At 48.2% G+C, this 18,333-nt stretch overlaps 1 protein-coding gene and 1 long non-coding RNA gene across 5 annotated transcripts; one reads left to right on the top strand and one right to left on the bottom strand.

Annotated features, from left to right (window-relative positions):
* Window positions 1-6,906: 6,906 nt before the first annotated feature.
* Window positions 6,907-12,857, bottom strand: NCR1 (natural cytotoxicity triggering receptor 1). 4 transcript variants are annotated; one of them, XM_009195326.4, is made up of 7 exons: window positions 12,761-12,840; window positions 12,648-12,683; window positions 12,175-12,459; window positions 10,314-10,592; window positions 9,795-9,842; window positions 7,826-7,876; window positions 6,907-7,371 (listed from the first exon to the last, which is right to left on the bottom strand). In XM_009195326.4, the coding sequence occupies exons 1-7, from the start codon at window positions 12,792-12,794 to the stop codon at window positions 7,007-7,009; spliced, it is 1,098 nt and encodes a 365-aa protein (XP_009193590.3). In that variant the 5' UTR covers window positions 12,795-12,840; the 3' UTR covers window positions 6,907-7,006. The 4 variants fall into 4 exon arrangements, with proteins under 4 accessions (XP_009193590.3, XP_009193591.3, XP_017808166.3 ...); XM_009195327.4 differs by having other exon boundaries at window positions 7,826-7,873; XM_017952677.3 differs by lacking the exon at window positions 12,648-12,683 and having other exon boundaries at window positions 12,761-12,857.
* LOC116271729 lies at window positions 12,301-14,508 on the top strand. The gene is made up of 3 exons (XR_004180455.1): window positions 12,301-12,418; window positions 12,753-13,442; window positions 14,147-14,508. It is a non-coding gene; the product is annotated as an uncharacterized LOC116271729 (long non-coding RNA).
* The last annotated feature ends 3,825 nt before the right edge of the window (window positions 14,509-18,333 follow it).

Genomic DNA, 18,333 nt, shown 5'->3' with positions numbered 1-18,333 from the left:
CTGTCTGCTTCTGTGTGAGTCTGTGTGTCTCCCAGCCTGTCTGTCTGCTTCTGTGTGAGTCTGTGTGGCTGTCTCTGGGAGTCTCTGTGTATGTCTCTGTCTCTCGTCTCCCCGGTTCTCTCCTTCCCATTGCCATGGCAAACACAGCTTTTCCACACCCTGTATTTGGTCATTCATATAAAATGCATAGAAGCCACTCTACAATTTTCCTTAAGAATGACAAGTTGTCAGGCTGGGCGCGGTGGCTCACGCCTGTGATTCCAGCACTTTGGCAGGCCGAGGCGGGTGGATCACCTGAGGTCGGGAGTTCGAGACCAGCCTCAACATGGATAAATCCGTCTCTACTAACAATACAAAATTAGCTGGATGTGGTGGTGCATGCCGGTAATCCGAGGTACTCGAGAGGCTGAGGCAGGAGAATCGCTTGAACCTGGGAGGTGGAAGTTGCAGTGAGCCAAGATCACACCATTGCACTCCAGCCTGGGCAACAAGAGCAAAACTCCGTCTCAAAAAAAAAAATAAAAATTGATATATGGGAAGTTATCATGGTCCCAGGCACAAAACAAGGGCATATGGCTAATGCTTTGGGTTGAAAGCTAAGATGACAGTTTTGACTCACTGTTTCCTAGGCTGGAGCGCAGTGGTGTGATCTCGGCTCACTGCAACCTCCACTGCAAGTGAGTCTTCTGTCCCAGCCTCCTGAGTAGCTGGGACTAGAGGTGTACGCCACCACGCCTGGCTGATTTTTTGTATTTTTAGTAGAGACAGGGTTTCCCCATGTTAACCAGGCTGGTTTCGAACTCCTGACCTCAGGTGACCTGCCTGCCTTGGCCTCCCAAAGTGCTGGGATGACAAAGTTCTTTTTGCTAACCCAAGCCTGGAGGTTGAGTGGCTTCAGCACTGAATGGTACCATGAAGGCTGTCATTTATCTTGCTGTTGAGCATTGCTGTCTTTCGTGAGCTCTTGTCAAGATAAATCTTCTCAAACGCTGGAGATCGCCATGGTGTTTAGGGCTACAGTCAGCTGGTAGTGATGCAGACTTTGGGTAACTGTTTAGTGGGATACAGTTCACATCAGTGGGAAGTGTGGTGGAGACACTGAGCGTGAATAAAGGAAGTGGTCCAGGCATGACAGGTGGGGCTGAGTCAACATTTACGGTTCTATGTGGGCATGAGGTTCCTGTGTAGAATTTGCTAAAAATAAAGACACAAAGATAGCAGGTAGAGGCTGGGAGTGAAAACGTTTGGGTCAGATTGCTGCATATTTGAAGTTTTTTTCCCCTAAATATTTTATCTACTTAAAATTTTGATTTTATTTAAGATGGTAGGTTTTATTTTTTTGGTGGGGTGGTGGGGTGGACAGGGTCTCACTCGGCTGCCCAGGCTGGAGTGCAATGGCGTGATCTCAGCTCACTGTAACCTCCATCTCCCAAGTTCAAGCGATTCTCATGCCTCAGCCTCCCGTATCTGGGATTACGTGTGCCTGCTACCACCCCCAGTTAATTTTTATGTTTTTAGTAGAGATGGGGTTTCACCATGTTGGCCAGGTTGGTCTCAAACTCCTGACCTCAGGTGACCCACCTGCCTCGGCCTCCCAAAGTGTTGGGATTACAGGCGTGAGCCACTGTGCCCAGTCAAGATAGTGGTGTTGCTCTGTTGCTCACAGCCAGGTTGGAGTGCAATGGTGCAATCTTAGCTCATGGCAGCCTTGAACTCCCGGGTCAAGCGATCCTCCCACCTGAGCCTCCTGAGTAAGTAGTTGGGATTACAGGTACGTGCCAAACATGCCTGGCTAACTTTAAAATGTTTTACAGAGATGGGGTCTTGCTGTATTGACCAGGCTGGTCTTGAACTCCTGATCTCAAGTTATCCCCTTGCCTCAGCCTACCAAAGTGCTGGGATTACACGTGTGAGCTGCCACACTGGGCTCTTACCCACTTATAAGTAATAAACACAGAACTCCTAAAGTGCTGTGATTACAGGCGTGAGCCACGGTGCCTGGCCAGCATTAATTACCTCTGAAAAGCCCTGTGTCCAAATAGAATCACGCCTGGGGCTAGGGCTTGTACGTGAAGTTTGGCGGGACCAATTCAGACCGTGACAAGGACTGTCCTGTGTGCCACATGATGCATAGCAGCACACCTGGACTTTGCCCAGGAGACACCATGAGCCTGAGCCTGAACCTGCCCCCACTGCAACTCGTGACAACCGAAAAGCTCTCGGGATGTGGCCAGATGTCCCCATGGGGACAAAATCACCCCAAGTTAAGAATGGCTGGCTCCTTTGGGAGGCTGAGGCGGGCGGATCAAGGGGTCAGGAGATCGAGACCATCCTGGCTAACACGGTGAAACCCCGTCTCTACTAAAAATACAAAAAATTAGCTGGGCGTGGCGGCGGGCGCCTGTGGTCCCAGCTACTTGGGAGGCTGAGGCAGGAGAATGGCGTGAACCCGGGAGGTGGAGCTTGCAGTGAGCTGAGATGGTGCCACTGCACTCCAGCCTGGGCGACAGAGCGAGACTCCGTCTCAAAAAAAAAAATAAATAAAAAAGAATGTCTGACTCAACAATTCACAATTGCAAAGATGTGGAACCAACGGAAGTGCCCATTGACTGACAAGCAGGTAAAATGTGGTATCTACGTCATGGAATACTATTCGGCCATTAGAAGGAAGGAAATAATGTCATTTGCAGCAACTGGGATGGAGCTGGAGGCCATTATTCTAAGTGAAGTAACCCAGGAGTAGAAAACCAAAATTCGTATGTTCTCACCACTGCATGCATTCCATCCTGGGCGACACAGCGAGACTGTAATTTATTTATTTTTTTAATTTTGAGGAGGACTCTCAGTCTGTCACCCAGGCTGGAGAGTAGTGGCACGATCTCGGTTCATTGCAACCTCTGCCTCCCGGGTTCCAGCGATTCTCCTGCCTCAGCCTCCCGCGTAGCTGGGACTGGCTCTGGCGGTGGGGGTGCCGGTAAACCTGTTGGTGCTGGTAAAACTGTCAGAAAACGAGTCGCAAGAAGTGTCCGAGAGGGCCAGCGAGGTGACACCTTTGAGGAGGAAGTGGTCAACGTGTGAAATACGATGATGGAGAAGCAATAATGAGGAGGACTGAGCAGGGTCACTGTGTTCCAGGAAGCTCATCAGGGTTGGTCACACACACAGCTTCAGAGGAAGTGTGGGTAGAGAAGCCGGTTTCCAGCAGGTGGGGACCACATGTGAGAGGTCAGAACAAAGGCTGCCAGTGTGGGTTATGTCTTAGGGAACATGGCCCCCTGGAGCCACGGACCAGTGAGGGTCAGTGGGAGTGGATCTCCTGGCTGGGTGCGGTGGCTCAGTAATCCCAGCTACTCTGGAGGCTGAGGCAGGAGAATCGCTTGAACCCGGGAAGCGGAGGTTGCAGTGATCCGAGATGGCAGCACTGCACTCCAGCCTGGGTGTGCAGAGCGAGACTCCGTCTCAAAAAAAAAAAAAGAGTGGTTGATCTCCTAGAAGCAAGACTAGGTGGCGGTTACCAGGGGCTGGGCGTGGCAGGGGAGGAAGATGTTGGTCAAAAGGCACAAGTAGCTGGGCGTGGTGGCTCCTGTCTGTCATCCCAGCACTTTGGGAGGCCAAGGTGGGTGGATTACCTGGGGTCGGGAGTTCGAGACCAACATGGAGAAACCCTGTCTCTACTAAAAATACAAAAATTAGCTGGGCGTGGTGGCATGCACTTGTAATCCCAGCTACTGAGGAGGCCAAGGCAGGAGAACTGCTTGAACCCGAGAGGCAGAGGTTGCAGTGAGCTGAGATCGCGCCACAGAACTCCAGCCTGAGTGAGTGAGAAAGAGACTTCATCTCAAAAAAAAAAAAGTATTCAGTTATAAGATGAGTTACTTCTGGCGATCCAATGTTACACGATGGCGATTATGGTTAACACAAGCAGGTTTTAAATGTCCTTACCCCTGTTACCAGCTGAAGGTGTGAAGTCCTGGGTCCTTGGTGGTGTGAACAAAGCATGGGTCGTGATACACACACCTAGCAAAGCAGAAGTTTATTAAGCACAGGATTACACTCGGAGAGGGGAGAGCAGGCGGACCTCTGCAAAATGAGATCGGCGTCAGTTTGCTGTACTTCGGGTCTTTTGTTTCCTAATTAGGGATATACAACCATTTACTGACCACTGTTCACCAGTATTTACAATGAAGTAAACCATATACAGTTGAATAACACTCGGATTACCACAAAGTTGTATTTCCTGGCTTTTGCTGAACCAGTAAAGCAAATACTGAAAAGATTGAGCCTACACTTTTTTTTTTTTTTTTGAGATGGAGTCTCGCTTTGTCACGAGGCCGGAGTGCAGTGGCGCGATCTCGGCTCACCGCAACCTCCACCTCCCAGGTTCAAGCGATTCTTCTGCCTCAGCCTTCTGAGTAGCTGGGATGACAGGTGTCCACATGTAAGGAATGAGTTGGGGTAAAGAAAAAATACGCAAGTCAGCAGTTTGTCTTTTTGTTTATCTATTTATTTAGAGATGGAGTCTCGCTCTGTTACCAGGCTGGAGTGCAGTGGCGTGATCTCGGCTCACCGCAACCTCCACCTCCCAGGTTCGAGCGATTCTTCTGCCTCAGCCTCCCGAGTAGCTGAGATTACGGGTGCGAGACACTGCGCCCGGCTAATATGTTGTATTTTTAGTAGAGACGGGGTTTCATCGTGTTGCCAGGGTGATATGTAACGGAAAAATCAGATTTAGAGAATAAATTTGACTGGCATGAGGCACCAGAATAATGGGAGGGTGTGGGGCCCATGTGGTGAGTATGTAAATGGATTGATAAGTAGAAGTTCTCAGGGAGGAAAGCGATGGTGGTGTCCAGACAGCATTTAAAGGCCCCTAGTGAGAAGTCTCAAGTCGCAGGCTGTGCCACAGCCCCCGTATATACATTCCTTCATTTGACATATATTTCCTGAGAACCCCTTTAGAGTTGCCGGAGCTGTGAACGCAGCCACTAAATCTGACATAGATCAGTTCACACGAGTTCACGGCGGAGACAGGAAAATGGACATGCATGCCGAATCAGGGTTCAGGTGCTGTTACAAGGAATTAGCAGGTGCTTTGGGATGAGAAAAGTGTCTTGGCCAGGCATGGTGGCTCACACCTGTAATCCCAGCACTTTGGGAGGCCAAGGCAGGGCGATCACCTGAGCTCAGGAGTTCAAGACCACCCAGGGCAACATGATGAAACCCCATCTCTTCTAAAAACACAAAAAATTAACTGGGTGTGGTGGCGCGTGCCTCTAGTCCCAGCTACTTGGGAGGCTGAGCAAAGAGAATCGCTTGAGCCCCAGAGGCGAAGGTTGCAGTGAGCTAAGATTGAACCACTGCACTCCAGCTTGGGCTACACAGTGAGACTCCGTCTCAAAAAAAACAAAAAAAAAAGTGCTGTCTTTGTGTGAAGTCAGAGTTATGGAAACTCTCTTGGAGGAAATGGTATCTACGCAGAGCCCTGAAGAACAAGGCAAGGTATGGATAAAGAAGAGAGAACGGTGGCCAGGCGTGGTGGCTCACACCTGTAATTCCAGCACTTTGGGAGGCCGCGGCTGGTGGATCACCTGAAGTCAGGAGTTCGAGACCAGCCTGGCCAACGTGACGAAACCCCATTTCTACTAAAAATACAAAAATTAACCAGGCGTGGTGGTGCATGCCTGTAGTCCCAGCTATTCAGGAGGCTGAGGCAGGAGAATCGCTTGAACCCTGGAGGTGGAGGTGGCAGTGAGCTGAGATCACGCCACTGCACTCCATCCTGGGCAACAACAGTGAACCTCCGTCCCAACAAAACAAAAACAAAAACAAAAAAAAAGAAGATGGAATTCTGTGGTGCTTTGGGGTAGGAGGAATTGGGGCGTCGTTGGGATGCAGCCAGGACTCATTATTATTTTTTCTTTTCTTTTTTTTGAGACAGTCTTGCTCTATCACCCAGGCTGGAGTGCAGTGGTGTGATCTCGGCTCACTGCAGCATCTGCTTTCTGGGTTCAAGTGATTCTCCTGCCTCAGCCTCCTGAGTAGCTGGGATCACAGACATGTCCCACATCATGCCTGGCTAATTTTTGTATTTGTATTTTTATTTATTTTTTGAGACAGAGTCTTGCTCTATCACCCAGGCTGGAGTGCAGTGGTACGATCTTGGCTCACTGCAGCCTCTGCCTCGCGGGTTCAAGCTATTCTGCCTCAGCCTCCCAAGTAGCTGGGATTACAGGCACACACCACCATACCTGGCTAATTTTTGTATTTTTAGTAGAGATAAGGGTTCATCGTGTTGGCCAGGCTGGTCTCGAACTCCTGACCTCAGGTGATCTGCCTACCTCAGTCTCCCAAAGTGTTGGGATTATGGGCATGAGCCACCGCCCCCGGCAGGATTCACTTATAAAGCTGCTTCTCTATGACTGGCTGTTGCCACAATGCCTCCTGAACCATTCGATACAGACCTATTCTATATTGGTCATTAACTATTTTGAATGGCTTCCTGCAGAGAAAGGGAAGAAAGACCAAAGTAGAAAAAAAAAAATATTTCCATGGCCATCCTGTTAAAGAAGAAGAGATCTTTTCAGAAAAGCCCAGAGTGGTTAAAAGTATGGTTTGCAGTAAGTGGCACAAAAATACTTAGAGCCTAGAAGAGACCATAGGATTTGTCCACAAAAGAAATTCAGCGGCCGGGCGCGGCAGCTCATGCCTGTAATCCCAGCCCTTTGGGAGGCCGAGGCGGGGGGATCTCTTGAGATCAGGAGTTCAAGACCAACCTGACCAACAGGGAGAAACCCCGTCTCTACTAAAAATACAAAATTAGCCAGGCATGGTGGCGCATGCCTGTAATCCCAGCTACTCGGGAGGCTGAGGCAGGAGAATCGCTTGAGCCCAAGGGATGGAGAGGTAGAGGTTGCAGTGAGCCAAAATCATGCCATTGCACTCCAGCCTGGGCAACAAGAGCAAAACTCTGTCTCAAAAAAAAAGAAAAAAAAAACCAGAAAGAAATTTAGCATGTAGTTCTCCCACCCTCTGCGTCGTCCGGGATGCTCTGACAAATGGAATGCCAGTGTCCCCTGTTCCCTGCAGTGACTTCCTCCTCCACGGGTCTGACACAGAGCTCACGCCACCCAGGCTCAACACCAGCTTTCAGTTCCACCCATGGCCACTGCGTCTCATGGTCATTTTTCAAAGAGTCTTTGTGTTTGTTCAACCTTCTCCTGCCTTCCCAGGTGGAAGCTCTGCTGGCTTGCTCTCTAGTCCTCTTCCTGCTGAGCCAATCTTCAACCAGGAGACACACTAGAGCCACCAGGACCAGGAAGGCCAGGCCCATCCGAAGGAGATTCTGGGCAGTGTGGTCCCAGAGGGCAAGGTCTGTGGGCAGCAGGAGAACAGGGTGATCGCTGACAGGGATGTAAGGACACCCTCTTTTTTTTTTTTTTGTACACAGAGCCTCAGTCTTGTTGCCCAGGCTGGAGTACAGTGGCGCGATCTCGGCTCACTGCAACCTCCACTTCCCGGGTTCAAGCGATTCTCCTGCCTCAACCACCCAAGTAGCTGGGACTACAGGCACGCACCACCATGCCCGGATAATTTTTTTCTATTTTTAGTAGAGATGGGGTTTCGCCATATCGGCCAGACCAGTCTCAAACTCCTGACCTCAGATGATCTGCCTGCCTCGGCCTCCCAAAGGGCTGGGATGACAGGCGTGAGCCACTGCGCCTGGCCAAGGACGCCTCTTGTTCCGTTCATCCCGATCTCCTTCCCAGGTCATTACTCTATGCCCAGCTCCTTCCTTCAGAGCCTATGGCCCCAGGTGTCTACTTACCTTTCTGGAGTCCCGTCTCTGTGGCTAAAAGGCAGGTGTCCCAAGAGTCTGCTGATAATAAGGGAAGTGAAGAAAAGAGAATGATGTTGACGTCTTCCGCCCCCGCCCTCCTTCCCTTGGGTCCACCCCATGACGTTCTGCAGCTTTGCAAGGTCCTACCCTACCCTGCAGGTCCCGGGAGCTTCATCCAGCAGGTAAAGCAGAAGGGTCCACAGATGGACAAACCTGAGGAGGAATTCCAGTCTAGAACTCATGAGCATGTATCTTTGCACAAATCATGTCTTCTATTTTTGTTTGTTTGTTTTTTTTTTTTTTTGAGATAGAGTCTGGCTCTGTTCCAGCCTCCCGAGTAGCTGGGACTACAGGCACACGCCACCACACCTGGCTAATTTTTTTCATATTTTTAGTAGAGACGGCGTTTTGCCAGCCAGGCTGGTCTCGAACTCCCAATCTGAGATGACCTGCCTGCTTCGGCCTCCCAAAGGGCTGGGATTACAGGCCTTCCAGGCTGGAGCGCAGTGGTGCGATCTCAGCTCACTGCAACCTCAGCCTCCCGAGTTAAGCGATCCTCTTGCCTCAGCCCTGAGTAGCTGTAATTACAGCGTGTGCCACCACGCCCACCTAATGTTTGTATGTTTAGTAGAGATGGGGTTTCACTGTGTTGGCCAGGCTGGTCTCGATCTCCTGACCTCAAGTGATCCGCCCGCCTCTGCCTTCCAAAGTGCTGGGATTACACGCGGGAATCACACGGCCCAGCCCCTGTCTTCTGTGTAAGCCTCATTTTCCTCATTAAGTCATCATTACCTCTTTCCCCTCACATGTAGTCAAATTCAAAGTCTCACTATTTTTTTTCAATGTCCTAACGGTGCAGCCCCAGCCCCATCCCATCCCCACTGTCATTTTCCAAACATCATTTTCAACCCTCCTGGCCTCATAGTTATTATTTTATTACCCCAGTCATCGTCCTGCCCCAGGGCACAGGCAGAGGCCATTTCCTCTCTCTGGAGCCTCCTTTCTCCTGAGAGCCACGTGACTAACTCAAGTCTGAACGCATTTGTTCAGATGCCTTCTTCTCTGTGAGGTCCATCTGGACAACCCTATTTAATACTGCTACCTGCCATTTCAATCCCTGTAAGTCTGTTCTACTTCGTCTTTTCCTTCCATAGCATCATTTCCTCCTATGTGCTATCCTAACATTGATCCATGGTCTGTCTCCTTCTGCTAGAATCTAAGTGCCACAGAGTCAAGATAGTTGCCTGGCTGACTGTTACAGTGTAGTTCACCGTATATACTATGCACTATATATATATAAAATTATATATATAATATACACTGTATTATATATGATATATGATATATATAATTATATATATAATATACACTGTATTATATATGATATATAATATACAGTGTATATTTTATGTATTTGTTTTGTTTTGTTTTGTTTTGCTTTTGTTTTTTTTGTGAGATGGAGTCTCGCTCTGTCACCCAGGCTGGAGTGCAGTGGCGTGATCTCAGCTCACTGCAACCTCTGCCTCCCTGGTTCAAGCGATTCTCCTGCCTCAGCCTCCCAAGTAGCTGGGATTACAGGTAAGTACCACCATGCCCGGCTAATTTTTGTATTTTTAGTAGAGATGGGGTTTCACCATGTTGGCCAGGCTGGTCTCAAATTCCTGACCTTGTGATCTGCCTGCCTCAGCCTCCCAAAGTGCTGGGATTACAGGACTAAGCCATGGTGCTCAGCCTAATTTTTGTATTTTTAGTAGAGATGGGGTTTCGCCATGTTGGCCGGGCTGGTCTTGAACTCCTGACCTCAAGTGATGCACCATCCTGGCCTCCCAAAGTGCTGGGATTACAGGCGTGAGCCACCGCGCCCGGCCTCAATGAATATTTTGAATGAATGCCATGTTTTTAGTGTCCCTGGGAGGCTCTGATCTCTCCTCTGCGCTTAGAAGGACTAGTTACTCACCGGGAAAGGTGGGGTCTGTAGGTGCAAGGCTGGTGTTCTCAATGTCGCCTGGAAAAGGAGATAAAGAAAAAAAGTAAGGATTTTGGGTTTCCTCCAGTCTTGCCATTCTTTTTTTTTTTTTTTTTTTTTTTTGAGATGGAATCTTGCTGTGTTGCCCAGGTTGCAGTGCAGTGGTATGATCTCGGCTCACTGCAACCTCTGCCTCCCGGGTTCAAGCGATTCTCCTGCCTCAGCCTCCTGAGTAGCTGGGACTACAGGTGTCCGCCACTCCGTCTGGTTAATTTTTGTATTTTTAGTAGAGACAGGGTTTCACCGTCTTGGCCAGGCTGGTCTCGAACTCCTGACCTCGTGATCCGCCCGCCTTACCATTCCTTTCTCTGCTCCCTCCTCCTTCCTGCTTACTGGGCTCCCGGGAAGTGGACGTCCCTTGGACACCCTCCCCATCACTCTCTGGGCATCCCTTAGGGCTCCGGGTAGGACATGGCGGCGGGGGCTGTGGGGAATTGAGCATTTCCTCACCTGTGACCAGGAGCTTCACTGGCTCACTGGGGAAAGACCAGGCATAGTTGTTATAGGAGCCAAAACATCGGTATGACCCTCTGTGGGCTGTGGTCACCGGGCCCATGGGGAACTCTGCCTGGACCTTCCCGTAGCTGCGCTGCACGTCTCTGGATCTTCCCTCCTTGAGCAGTAAGAACATGCTTGTTGCTGTGTCTAGACGGCAGTAGAAGGTCACCTTCTCACCCGAGGTCACTTCGGGTCCAGGATGAACCGAGAGGGTGGGTGTGTCATACATTTCTATGAGAGAAGGTGGGGCCACCGCACCAGAAACTCAGAGATGAGCAGCCAGCTATTTGTATATTTTCTCCTTTCTTTTCTTTTCTTGTTTTTTTTTGAGACGGAATCTCGCTCTGTCGCCAGGCTGGAGTGCAGTGGCGCGATCTTGGCTCACTGCAGTCTCCGCCTCCTGGGTTCACGCGTTTCTCCTGCCTCAGCCTCCCGAGGAGCTGGGACTGCAGCGGCCTGCCACCATGCCTGGCAGCCAGCTTTTTTTTTTTTTTTTTTTTTTTAAATTATTATTTTGGTCAAATACACACAATAGAAGATTTACCATCTAAACCATTTTTTTTGAGACGGAGTTCTGTTTTGTCACTTCAGGCTATGCAGTGGCACAATTGCCTGCACCTTTCTAATTCTGGTGTTCATTATTTCCTCCCTCGGTAGCTGGGACTATAGGTGTCAGCTTTACCACTCCGCTAGTTTTTTGTATTCTTTAGTGAAACGGGTTTCACTGTGTTAGCCAGGATGGTCTCGGATCTCCTGACTCGCGGATTCACCGCTTGGCTCCTCCTGGTGCGCTGGGATTATTAGCGGAGCCATCACACCGCCGCTAAAACCATTTTTTAAAAATGGTACAGGGAGTCTTGCTCTGTTCCCCAGGCTGGAGTGCCATGGCACTATCTTGGCTCACTGAAGCCTCGACCTCCTGGGTCAGGAGTTTGAAACCAGCCTGGTCAACATGGTGAAACCCCGTCTCTACTAAAAATGCAAAAATTAGCCGGGCGTGGTGGCCCATGCCTCTAATCCCAACTACTTGGAGGCTGAGGCAGGAGAATTGCTTGAACTGGGAGGCAGGAGGTTGCAGTGAGCTGAGATTGCACCACTACACCGCAGCTGCAGGGTGTCTGTTCCCGCAAAAAAAAAAAAAAAAAGCTTAAATTTTGAGCTTTTTAGAGAACACTACCTGGCCAGGCGCGATGGCTCACACCTGTAATCCCAGCACTTTGGGAGGCTGAGGCGGGCGGATCACCTGAGGTCAGGAGTTTGAGACCACCCTGGTCAACATAGTGAAACCCTGTCTCTACCAAAAATACAAAAATTGGCGTGGTGCTGGTCGCCTGTAATCCCAGCTACTTGGGAAGCTGAGGCTGGAGAATCACTTGAACCCAGGAGGTGGAGGTTGCAGTGATGGGAGACTGCACCATTGCACTCCAACCTGGGTGACAAGAGTGAAACTCTTCTCAAAACAAACACAAAAACCCCACCACCTGTGATGGGTGAGGGAAGCAAAGTGTTAGCCACTGCGCCTGGCCACAGGCGTTGTTTTTGAGGACATTCCTCAGTCATACCCCTGCACACAAATATCTATCTCAGAATCTGTGTCTTGGAGAACTTGACCGAGGACACATCTGCTCGTAGGACATAGAGACACTGTCTGCAGACAACGCCTTGTAGGCTGAGATTGTGATGCGGATCACCCCTCCTCCAACCTCCTACCGAGACAAGCAGTGTCTGAGTGGGGCTTGGAAGAGTTTATAGATGATGCTCCATCCCGGATGCAGACTGAGCTCACTCTCCAGTTAGAGAACCGGACAGTTACCTGTTACCACCAGATCCAGCCAGTCGCTGCGCTCTGACCAGAGCTCCCCAACCCGATAGATGCAGCTGTATCGCCCTGCCTTGCGGGAGTTCATGTCCGGGATGTGGAATTTGACTCCATTAATCCGTTCAGGCGGTTTTGGTCTCTCCACGGCAAAAAGGCTTCCTTCAAAATGCAGCTGGTATTCAACAGCTCCATAACTTCCCTGGCAACAGAGGGTCGCTTGCTTTTCCTTCGGAACCATGTAAGTGGATTCGGCCCTGATGATGGGTTTTGGGAGAGTCTCTGGAAGGGAATCAGAGGCTGGAGTTCCAGCTGAGCCCCGTCCCCCCAACCGTAGGCTCCACCCTGCTGCTGGCCCCAGGCCCTCCTGGGGAGCCAGCACCCCGCCCCCTCTCCCCAGCTGTGCTTAGGTGGAGGGTGCTTGGCCTGAACCCGAAAGAGTGACCCTGGGCTTTGAAGAAAGGACTCACGCTTCGGGGCGCTGATTCTCTGGCTCAGACACAGCCCTGGAAGACGGGAATAATGAGACCCGTTGCCTCCCAGGCACACCCTGATCCCATTCCCCTTCCATGCAGGAACTCACCGAGGCAGAGCAGGGCACGGAGCGTGGAAGGCATCGCTCAGATTCTACCGGCCGAGTGCTGAGCAGCGGGGTGGGGACTGAGCCCAGCGGGCCAGGGAGATGCACAGGAAGTGGTGGGTGAGCCCCAGCGCCCATCGCCAGGAAGCTTTCATGTTGACTTTTTTCATTAAAACGTTCACCACTCCCCCCTCCACCTCTGACCATAAGCCTACGGAAAGGCCATGGTCCCTCTGACACATCTGCGGTCTAGCCAGCTCCTCTGACACTTGTCTGCTCAGCCTGAAATGCATTTCTGGGTCAGCTTCTCAATTCTGCAATGTGAAGGTGGTACCCAGAGCTGACCGTGAGAAGTCAGGCCTAATGACGCAAAAGAGGAAACCCCCTGAGAATCGTATAAAAACACAGGGAATTTCACAGTGAGATACTGGAACAGGAATGAAAAGAAATTAAAGAAGTGTCACAGAACGAGCCGCAGACAAAACTCCTCAGACACCGGATTAAAGAAGGAAGAGGTTTTTTATTTGGCCGGGAGCATCGGCAGACTCTCGTCTTAAGAGCCGAGCTCCTCAAAAAAAGAAACGCTTGGCCTTTTTAAAGGCTTACAACTCTAAGGGGTCCACGTGAAAGGGTCGTGATAAATTGAGCAAGCGTGGGAAACGTGACTGGGGACTACATGCATCAGGTAACAGAACAAAAAGTTTTACAATGCTTTTTTCATACAGTGTCTGGAGTTTACAGATAACACAAGTAGTTTAGGTCAGGAGTTGATGTTATTATTATTCCTTTTTTTTTTTTTTTTTTTTTGAGAAGGAGTCTCACTTTGTCTCCCAGGCTGGAGTGTGGTGGCGCGATCTCGGCTCACTGCAAGCTCCGCCTTCTGGGTTCACGCCATTCTCCTGCCTCAGCCTCCCAGTAGCTGGGACTACAGGCGCCCGCCACCACGCCCGGCTAATTTTTTGTATTTTTAGTAGAGACGGGGTTTCACCGTGTTAGCCAGGATGGTCTCAATCTCCTGACCTCGTGATCCGCCCGCCTCGGCCTCCCAAAGTGCTGGGATTACAGACGTGAGCCACCGCGCCCGGCCTATTATTCCTTTTTTTAACTCCTAGGGCCGGGTGGTGGTGCCAAGGTTGTCTGGCTATTTATCTTACTTTTGCTTCTTTCTAACTTTTTGCTTTCTGTCTCCTCCTGTCTTGTGAACTAGGCAAGGTTGGGGGAGGAGGGCAGCAGGAGGAGTAGTGGTCTCCTCCTTCCTTAATAGCAAAAGCTCAGTTGTATGTAAGAAAACCCAATTCCCCCTGAGGAAGAGAAAGAGGTAGAATCCTTTAAAAATTAGCTGCCTGTTTTTCTGTCTGTGGCTAGCGAGCCTTATCTCTCTCTTCCCAGGCATTGTGAAGACCCCGTTTCTCCAGCTGTGCAGCCACAAGGTCACTAGGCAGATAAACTCAAGTCGCAAAACATGTTTTTCCTTGAAAAGTACGAAAGAATGTAACGCATATCTCAAAGGAATAACCGTCTTTGTTTCTCACTTCTGTAATATGCTTCCCCCTGCACAGATCTCCCCCGGCCCCATGAAATGCTTAAAAGGTAACCGGACTCTTTGTTCTGAGCTCAGTCTTTTTGGATGTTGATCTGACTGCACCTAACGGAGGAGACCACCCCTCACATTGTCTTATGCCCAATTTCTGCTTCCAAAGAAAGAAGTAAAAACTAAAAGGCAGAAATGAAATCCACAGGCAGCCAGCCCGGCGCCGCACCCTGGGCCTGGTAGTTAAAGATCGATCCCTGACCTAATTGGTTCTGTTATCTATAGATTACAGACATTGTATAGAAATGCACTGTGAAAATCCCTATCTTGGGCTGGGCGCGGTGACTCATGCCTGTAATCCCAGCACTTTGGGAGGCTGAGACAGGCAGATCACGAGGTCAGGAGATCGAGACCATCCTGGCTAACACGATGAAACCCCATCTCTACTAAAAAAAAATACAAAAAATTAGCCGGATGCGGTGGCGGGAGCCTGTAGTCCCAGTTACACGGGAGGCTGAGGCAGGAGAATGGGAGACTCTCTCAAAAAAAAAAAAAAAAAAGAAAAAAAAGAAAATCCCTATCTTGTTTTGTTCCAGTCTAATTGATCTAATTACCAGTGCAGGAGTTTGAGACCAGCCTGACCAACATGGAGAAACCCGTCTCTACTACAAATACAAAATTAGCCAGGCGTGGTGGGGCCTACATACCGGTGGGCATGTACCCGGTCACATACCCCCTGCTTGCTCAATCGATCAGGACCCTCTCATATGCACCCCCTTAGAGTTGTGAGCCCTTAAAAGGACAGGAATTGCTCACTCGGGGAGCTCAGCTCTTGAGACAGGAGTCTTGCCGATGTCCCCTGGCCCAATAAACCCCTTCCTTCTTTAACTCGGTGTCTGAGGAGTTTTGTCTGCCGCTCGTCCTGCTACACACCTAAATAATAATATTAATACATCCTCCTCAACCCCTCGGTCTCTCTGATTCCTAAATTATCCCGCAACGATACCATCTCACACCAGTCAGAATGACCATTACTGAAAAGTCAGAAATTAACAGATGCTGGTGAGATTGTGGAGCAAAGGGGACACTTACTTTTTATTTTTTTATTTTTTTGTTTTCTGAGACCACGTCTTGCTCTTGTTGCCCAGGCTGGAGTGCAGTGGCACGATCTCGGCTCACTGCAACCTCCGCCTCCCAGGTTCAAACGATTCTCCTGCCTCAGCCTCCCTAGTAGCTGGGATTACAGGCATGCCCCACTACGCCTGGCTAATTTTGTATTTTTAGTAGAGATGGGGTTTCTCCATGTTGGTCAGGCTGGTCTCAAACTCCTGACCTCAGGTAATCTGCCCGCCTCGGCCTCCCAAAGTGCTGGAATTACAGGCGTGAGCCACCGTGCCCGGCCCCAAAGGGGACACTGATATACTGTTGGTGGGCGTGTAAATTAGTTCAGCCACTGTGGAAAGCAGTTAGGAGATGTTTCAGAGCACTATAAACAGAGTTACCATTCAGCCCAGCCATCCCATTACTGGGTATATATCCAAAGGAAAATAAATCATTCTACCAAAAAGACATATGCACTTGTATGTTTGTTGCAGCAGGATTCACAATAGGAAAGACATGGCATCAACTCAGTGCCCATCAGAGGTGGATTGGATAAAGACAATGCGTTATGTATACACCGCAGAATGCTATACGGCCTTGAAAAATCACAAGGTTATGTCCGTTGCAGCAACATGGATGCAGCTGGAGGCCATTATCCTAAATGAGTTAACACAGAAACAGAAAACCAAATACTGGCCAGACACGGTGGCTCACGCCTGTCATTCTAGTACTTTGGGAGGCTGAGGCAGGTGGATTGCCTGAGGTCGGGAGCTTGAGACCAGCCTGACTAACATGTGGAAACCCTGTCTCTACTAAAAATACAAAATTAGCTGGGCGTGGTGGCACATTCCTGTAATCACAGCTACTCAGGAGGCTGAGGTAGGAGAATTTCTTGAATCTGGGAGGTGGAGGTTGCGGTGAGCCGAGATGGCGCCATTGCACTCCAACCCGGGCAACAAGAGTGAAACTCCATCTAAAGAAATAAAAAACCACATACCACATGTTCTCACTTATAAGTGAGAGCTAAACATTGGGTAAGGAGAGGAGCAAGGCTTGAAAATTTACCTATTTGGTAATATGCTCACTACTTGGGTGACTGGATCATTAGTGCAAGCCTCAACATCCTGCAATATACTCATTAAAAAACTGCACATGTATCTGCTGAATCTAAAAAGATAAAAATAGGGGTTTTAACGCTGGCTCCTCTGTGTACAGCATACATATGCTTGGATAAGTTAATTGGTTTAATCAGAATGGAATGATAACAGTCTTCTTCAAAGATAGTGCTATAATGTTTCAATAAAATAAACGTGAAAAGAAAAGCTTTTCATTCAAAAAACTTCATAAGAAAAGAAACATTTCCTTTCTTTTTTTTTTTTGAGACAGAGTCTTGCTCTGTCCCCCAGGCTGTGGTGCAGTGGTGCGATCTTTGTTCACTGCAACCTCCGTCTCCCAGGTTCAAGCGATTCTCTTGCCTCAGCCTCCCGAGTAGCTGGGACTACAGACACCCAACACCACGCCCGGCTCATTTTTATACTTTTAGTAGGGTGGGGTTTCACCCGCGTTGGCCCAGGCTGGTCTTGATTTCCTGACCTCAAGTGAATCTTCCTGCCTCGGCCTCCCAAAGTGCTGGGATTACAGGTGTGAACCACCATGCCCGGCCAAGAAACATATCGTTTAAGTAAGTAACTAACTCCACTTAATAAAAAAAATTCTATGCAGAAGTTGTTAAGATCTACAGTAAGAACAAATGTTCTATCACTGTGACGGCTGGCAGAAGAAAGAGAAAAAAATCCCATCGTTTTATATATATATATATAGTTTTATATATATATTTTATATATTTATATATTTATATATAATATTTATATATAATATTTATATATTTATATATAATGTTTATATATATTTATATTTATATATAATGTTTATATATATTTATATATTTATATATAGATGTTTATATATATTTATATATAATGTTTATATATATTTATATATAATGTTTATATATAATATTTATATATTTATATATAATGTTTTATATTATATATAATGTTTTATAATATTTATATATTTATGCATAATGTTTATAGCTATTTATATATTTATATGTTTATATATATTTATATATTTATATATAATATATGTATATATTATTATATATTTATATATAATATTATATATATAATATTTATATATTTATATATAATATTATATATATAATATTTATATATATATATATACACACACACTATGCAAAGTTTTCAGCATTCCTCAGGGCCCAGAATGTGTCCTGGGTGGGTGAGGAACTACTGTACAAGACTAGTTGTATCTTCTTAGAATTTGTTAAATGTGCTGTTATTTTTTTTTTTTCTTTAAGATGGCGTCTTGCTCTGTCCCTCAAACTGGGGTGCAATGGTGTGATCTCAGCTCACTGCAACCTCCACCTCCTGGGTTTAAGGAATTCTCCTGTCGTAGCCTCCTGAGTAGCTGGGATTACAGGTGCATGCCACCACACCCGACTAATTTTTGTATTTTTAATAGAGACAGGGTTTCACCATATTGGCCAGGCTGGTCTTGAACTCCTGACCTCAAGTGATCGGCCCACCTTGGCCTCCCAAAGTGCTGGGATTACAGGCGTGAGCCAGGTCCTCACAGCTGAGCCCCCCTCTCAGCCATAACATAGTTACCTTCACCAAATAAATATAAGAATACTTTTTTATTATTATTTTGAGCTTTTAGTCAGGCATAATTCCAGACTTACAAAAACTGGCAAAAATAGTTTAAAGAATTTCTGGCGAGGCACAGTGGCTCACACCTGTAGTCCTAGCACTTTGGGAGGCTGAGGTGGATGAATTGCTTGGGACCAGTCTGGGAAAAAAAAAATGCAAAAAATTAGTCAGGTGTGGTGCTGCGTGCCTGTAGTCCCAGCTACTTGGGA

This window comes from Papio anubis, chromosome 20 (genome assembly GCF_008728515.1).
Source record: "Papio anubis isolate 15944 chromosome 20, Panubis1.0, whole genome shotgun sequence".
Lineage (NCBI taxonomy): Eukaryota > Metazoa > Chordata > Mammalia > Primates > Cercopithecidae > Papio > Papio anubis.
Note: the sequence above shows the minus strand (reverse complement) of the source record. Positions and strands in the feature narration are given on the sequence as shown.

What these genes read in the sequence shown, in the direction of transcription:
- NCR1 (XM_009195326.4), bottom strand. Translation starts at nt 12,794, where the DNA reads ATGCCTTCCACGCTCCGTGCCCTGCTCTGCCTCG. An exon ending in GAGAATCAGCGCCCCGAAGC is followed by an intron (nt 12,460 to 12,647) that starts GTGAGTCCTTTC and finishes ATTCCCTTCCAG; the next exon opens with AGACTCTCCCAAAACCCATC. An exon ending in TACAGACCCCACCTTTCCCG is followed by an intron (nt 7,877 to 9,794) that starts GTGAGTAACTAG and finishes CCTTATTATCAG; the next exon opens with CAGACTCTTGGGACACCTGC.